Source organism: Tamandua tetradactyla, chromosome 3, assembly GCF_023851605.1.
Source record: "Tamandua tetradactyla isolate mTamTet1 chromosome 3, mTamTet1.pri, whole genome shotgun sequence".
Lineage (NCBI taxonomy): Eukaryota > Metazoa > Chordata > Mammalia > Pilosa > Myrmecophagidae > Tamandua > Tamandua tetradactyla.
The window spans coordinates 69,919,601-69,925,932 of record NC_135329.1 but is presented as its reverse complement, the minus strand read 5'-3'; the positions used below and the strand labels follow the sequence as shown (position 1 = coordinate 69,925,932).

General features: G+C 41.6%; 1 protein-coding gene across 2 annotated transcripts; it reads right to left on the bottom strand.

The window, feature by feature from the left end:
- Window positions 1-1,666: 1,666 nt before the first annotated feature.
- LOC143677373 (vacuolar protein sorting-associated protein 26A) lies at window positions 1,667-4,315 on the bottom strand. Of its 2 annotated transcripts, none has more exons than XR_013172546.1 (2): window positions 3,212-4,315; window positions 1,667-2,384 (listed from the first exon to the last, which is right to left on the bottom strand). XR_013172546.1 is itself a non-coding variant. In XM_077153239.1 (2 exons), exon 1 carries the CDS (start codon window positions 4,282-4,284, stop codon window positions 3,301-3,303), a length of 984 nt encoding a protein of 327 aa, XP_077009354.1. In that variant the 5' UTR covers window positions 4,285-4,315; the 3' UTR covers window positions 1,667-2,384; window positions 3,290-3,300. The 2 variants fall into 2 exon arrangements, 1 of the variants encoding a protein (XP_077009354.1); XM_077153239.1 differs by having other exon boundaries at window positions 3,290-4,315.
- Window positions 4,316-6,332: the final 2,017 nt, after the last annotated feature.

Here is a 6,332-nt window from a genome sequence, read left to right as displayed (position 1 = left end):
TAAGATTTCAGAATAGAGAGAAAAAGAAACCATACAGTGTGTCATACCGTTTCAGGGGTTCAGAAATCCAGGAGAGCCTTAATTAGGTAGTTCTGGCCCAGACTCTCTCATGAGGCCCCGGTCAAGCAGTCAGCCAGGGCTGCACTGTCTGAAGGGTCACCTATGGCTGAAGGACCCCCTTCCAAGGTGGCTCATTCCCACACCTGGCACGTCAGGGCCACTTGTCGTCAGGGGCCTTCACCACCTGTACCCGCCCATATGGTGTTGGGTGTCCTCGCACATGGCAGCTGTCTGCACTTGGGGCGACAGGTCCGAGAGAATGGCTTAACTTCTGAAGTCACAGGATCACCCTGGTCACACAGTTCCGGCCGATTTAACGTGGGAGGGAACTGCACAAAGGCAGGAGGAGCCCCAGGAGGCCGAGGCTGGCGGGGGCCACCCTGGAGTTGCTTACCACACCTGGGAATATCAAATACTTCAGTTTCTCCGATGGAAAATCCAAATCACAGAATAGACGGAGATAAGACCGAAGAGTTCCGACGTAGGCTAGGTCAGAGAGGACCTTGTATGCCCGATTCAGAAGCTGGGTTATTAAACTCATGGTAGATGAGTGGTTTTCAGGCTTCAGTGTGCAGCTGAATCACCTGGATGGCTTTTAAAAATCCGGACATGGAGTCCTCCTCTGGGGTTCCGATCAGGAGGTCTGGTGCCAAGCCAACCATTTGTGGTCCCCACAAGTTCTCAGGTCATGCTGGCGCTGCTGGTCTGAGGACCCCATTTTGAGAACCATTGCAGTGGGCAAGGCAGATTTTATGCCAGTGAGCTGACCAGATTTTCATTTTATATGACTCTTTGTAGTGATTGCTTGAAGAATAGATTGCATGGTCACCATCAACAGACTACCGCAGCAGCACAAATATGATGTAGCTGAACCTTGAATTAGGGCAAAGAAAGTCTGTCTGCCAGGACAGGAAAGGACAAGCAAGAGGAATACTGTTCGATTAGCGTGGTTTGATAATCCACTGGATGTGGCTAACGAGGAGCAAATGAGCAGGAGAAAGGCAGCAGCACAGCTCCCAGGTTTCTAATGGGGACAACGGGATGTGTTGTGCAAACATCATCAGAAAAGACTGAAGAAGGGCCAGCAGGTTGACGGGACAGGTGCATGTGGGATTTGGTGTGAACATAGGACTGTGAAACCACTGGTATGTGAGACTGAAGCTTAGATTAGGTACTTTGGGTGGAGCGAATGATTTGAGAGTCATCAGCGAATAGGTGGAGGTTGAGACCCTGGCACTGAAGGGTTCAACAAGAGGGTGTGGTGGGAGAATGGCAGGAGCCTAGAAGGAGTGGAAAGAAACCACCTGGGGATCCATTAAGACTGTAGACTCTGATGCAGCAGGTCTGGGGTGGGACCTGAGATCCCACGTCTCTACAAGCACTTAGTGGCACCAAAGTTGCTGGTCTGAGCTCCACTTTTGGAGTTACAATACCCTGGCGTTCAGGGAGAAAGGACTTTAAGAAGACAGATGTGACTATAAGGACTCTTGGAAGAGTGTGTTATCCCAGAAGCCAAGAGAATAGAAATTTCAGAAGTTTGCATGATTATTTGTGCAAAATGCTTGGACAGTTTAAATGGGAAGTGAATACTTTTTTTTTTTTTTTTTTTTTGAGAACAAAGCTATTTTAATCATTCAAAGAGCAAGCTCAGTATGTTTCAATTTATTTTTTACACGTCATGGTTGCACAATTTGAGGCTGGTTAAATACAAATAGTTTTCAAAATTTCTTTGAATATTTTTAATTACTACATGTAAAGTGATCACGAAAATATTTGGCATTAAGTTTTAAAATTCTGAACAGGCACTTACATGAAGGGAAATGTTACCATTCACAGATGTCTATATTTAAAATAGATGCTCCAGCATAGAACTTTTTGCCAATAGAGAAGTTGTTTATCGGCCATTTTATCAAAGTGCCATTGTAGTAAAACAGGTTAAGGAAATTAATTTGGATTATTTAGCTTACTCAAAGTATTACCTGACAAGGTTTACTCTGAAGTGTATAAAAAATATTGGTACAAAAACCAATGAGCCATAAATGAAAGTAGTTTCCACACAGCAGGCTTTGTTTTGGTATCTGCATCCCACATTTACTGCATTTGAGATCAGATCCCATGCACAGAATCAGATGACTGCAACCTTCTTTTTCAGAGACGTTGAATAAATGACTTGAATTTAATGTTAAAAAAATTAAAACAGGTGGAAAGATTTAAATTTGAGGTTGAACTAACCAATGTTCCAGTTTAACAAACATGAAATTGTCCAGATCTGGAAAATACATGCTTCACATATGCTCCTGAGTCCCCCATCCCAAAATTTTCACCTGAAATGTGAAGAGAATAAATTTGTGAGGCCAAGAAAATAGTGCATATATGGCAAAAAGATTCCTTAAATTAAAAAAATACACATACACATTTCAGAGTATTTATGGAAAAATTACACAGTTTAACAAATTTTAAAACACCAACATAGGGTCAATTCCACATTACAGAAAACATATAGTGGCAATACTGAAAAGTAGCAGAATGGTTACTTTTGGGGGAAAAAAAAAGACAATGATTACAGTAACATGCCACATATTCCCTTGAAAAAAAAATTTAATATTCATATGACAGAAGACTTCTAAGAGGATACAAATTCAGGAAGCCATGGAATGGTAGACTCAGAGGCACCTACAATTCAACACTTCACTTATGTGTTTCTCAAAGTTATGTAAAAACAATTTAGTTGTTTTAAAAAATTGAGATGCTGTTTTAAATCTCTGCACAATATAAGGGCTATTCAGGTTTTCTCATTTTACTTGGACATAAAATATGTTTCTGCATGAAAAGAGTAAGTACTCATTCGCATGAAAAGGGAGAAAAATATTTATAATCAACACTAAGCAGAAAGAAAGCAAAATTATAAATAGCCAGCCTACTCAGAGGAAGATCTTTAATATTTATGCTTAAGTATATGAGTGCTTATCATCAAATCAAAGTGCAGTTAATTAAAAAAAAAAAAAAGGAGGCAGCTTAAGAAAGTTCCAGTGTCTCAAAGAAAGCACTTTTTAAAATGTATATACACGAAGAACATTTAGTTATATCATAAAATATATGCAGCACTGTAGGATAAAGGAAGACTATTATAAATGGAGTTTTTGCCTTTTACCCCTACATGCCGCAACCATCTTCAACCTGCTGAACTTAATCTCAATAGTTACAGGAGTTTTTTGTTTTTCTTTCTTACTCCCATTCAGTTCACATTTCAGGCTGTTCAGCAGATGCCTGTGATTCTGGAGATTCAAATCGCTGGTGAAAGTTTGTTCTCTGTTTCCTCAGTTTTTCAGGTGCTTTTCTCCATAAAATGATCTCCTGCTGCTTGAAGTACCTTCTGTCTTCCTCATCAACAAGGACTAGATTCAAAAAGTACCTTACTGAAAATTTTTTGTTCACATCTCTCATTGTTGGAGTTGGGTCATATCCCGCTAAAAATAGTCTTATTGGAATTGATTCACCTTTTACTGGTGCACCATCCATTATTTCATATTTGGCAATTGTTTCTGTTTCTGTTGTTGTACTAGGTCCAATCCCTGTGATCTCTTTTTTGATCAGCTGTAACTCCATATGTTGGATTTTTATTCTTACTAATAAAAAGTAAATTTTTCCAACAATCACATCCTTTAAATGATACTTTGATTTATTATATTCAAATTCTATGTGTAGACAATCTTCAATGCCCACTTCCATTTTAATAGAATTATTTACATCAGGATAGGTGGCAAGCTGGTGAACAATAAGATCATACTCTTTTACCAAGTCTGTCAGTCTTCTTACTATTGTCACTTTAAGAAAATACCTCAAGCGAACATTGGCACCAATATAAGATTCATATGGCTTTTCAACTTGCATGAATTCAAAGTCATAACTTCTGCTCTGAGTCAGTTCTCCAGGCAAGGCCAATTCTTTCACTAGGTTTACAAATTCATGAGTATTACTCTTGTCATTGAAAAGTTCAATTTGACCTACAAATTCAATTCTAATTCCTTGGTGCTCTAGCCTCTTCCCAGGTTGCTTAAAGGCTAGGTTTACCTTTCCTGAAACAGATTCTCCATCATAGAAAAGATAGTGTTTTTCTACTTTCCCATCTTCAGTTTTCATTTCTGCCATTTTCCTGGTTTCCCCATCATTAAGGACAACATCGATCTCACAAATTGGACCAAAAAAGCCTCCAAGAAAACTCATTGTCAGCGCCGCCGCGTCCCCCCCACTTCACTCCTCTTCCCTCAGGAGAACTCCCAGTCCCGGCTCCCACCGCCCCAGCGCCCCGTCACGTGACCCGGGCGGAAGTGAATACTTTTAATGAGTAGATCGTTATCATGAGAAATTTGGATAAGGAGGTGAAGGGAAATTGAATGGAACTTAGGGATGGGTGTGGGGTCAAGAGATGGTGTTATTTCTTAATCACAAAAAAAACTTTAGCATAGTTACCGGCTGGGGGCAGTAATCAGGAAAGAGGGAGCTGTGGGAGGGGATGAGGGTACCAAAGATGAAACCCTGCTTTAGAGACGGAAGAAGGTGTTAAGATAAGTGAGGGAGAAAGACCTCTCCTCTCTTAGCCCCAAAGAGCTGGAAGAGGCAGTGAGGTGCGCCTCTACTAGTTGGCCTGGGTCGGAAGTAGTCTCGGAGAGGCATAGACCTGCCCTGGGGTCAGCATGCCGTGATAACCAGGCCCTATTGTACGGCTTTAAATTCATTCTTATCTACATTAAAGTTCCAGGGTCCATGGTTTAAACACTAAATTATAAATGTGCTGTTAAAAAATTTCTTCCAAATAAGTGACAATGAAGACATAGCACATATTCTTTCTATTAAACATGTTAAAATTTAGGGAGAAACAATGTTACTGACATCTACAGAAAAATAAATTTCAAGGGGAAAATGACTTAAGTTTGAAATGCAGATTCCTGAGCTGCACTCCAGATGTAGTGAACCAAAAATCTCTAGGGCATTTGGAAGGCTGGGGGGAGGGGCTGTCCCAGCCTCAGTGCTCCCCCACTGACCCTGCTCTCTGCCCTCCAGGGGCCTGTCTCCCTCCGAGGCCTCTCCCCCTGGCCTCTCTCTCTCCAGGAGGGTGGCCTGGCCTTATTCCTGTCAGCTCAGGAATCCACAAGGAGGAAACAGAAGCTGCCAGACCTTCCTAATGCCTGGGCTGGAAGAAAAGCAATCACGCCCAGACCCAGCCCCTGCTCAAGGGAGGAGCAACAGCTTCACACCTTGATAGGAGGAACACGTGCATACAGGGAGAGGTGGATGTTGTGGGGCCATCTCTGGAGTGGACATAGGACTCTGTAGAGAGGCTGAAATGCTTGAAGTTCTTAGGTCTAGACTTCCTTTCTGTTCGTGGTGCCCATTGCAAACCAACAGCATTCTTTCTATACCTGCTTGCCCTCTCCCCCAGTTTTCACATTAGAAACCTTGCCTAACATAAGCTAAAATGACAAGAAGACACGCTCGCCTCAACCACTTGTTTAAAGAAACTTGTCAGCTGCACATTGTACTTGATTGCTTAGGCCAGTCATCTTCAAGTAGATCAGAATTACTACAGAGAGCTCATCCAAGGTGGATAGCTCAGGCATCTTGGTTCCCTCCATCTGAAGGGAGACCCAGGAATCCACACTTAAAACATGTTCCCTAAGTGATTATAATGCAGGTTAATCCATGGAGAGATTATTTTAGAATAGATTATTATTTTAGGGCTTGCCAACTGAGTCATGTTGATTTAGTGGTTTTCTTCTAACCTGGCTATATTAATCAGGGTTCTCTAGAGAAACAGGAGATACCTCATAAATATGAGATTTATAATGGTGTCTCATGCAACCATGGGAATGGAAGAGTCTAAAATCCACAGGGTAGGTTGTAAAGTTGGCAGCAGCTCCCATGGAGGGTCTAGATGAACTCCACAGAGGAGGCTCACTGGCTGAAGAAGCAATGAAAGAGTCTCTTTTCTGCCTCAAAAGTCTTCAATGGATTGGATTATCTCATTGTGGGATGCACACCTTAGTTGATCGCAGATGCAATCAATTGACTGATGACTTAATATCCAGCCTTCCAGATTATTACCCAGTCACAAAATATCCTTGCAGCAACTGAGCAGATAATTGGGCATCATCACTTGGCCAAGTTGACACCAAAACCTAACCATCACAGTCTTATCTTCTACTCTTGAATGCTGATCCACTTTAGATCCCATTTTTGATGAAGAATCTAAGGCATAGAGAGATTAAGTCATT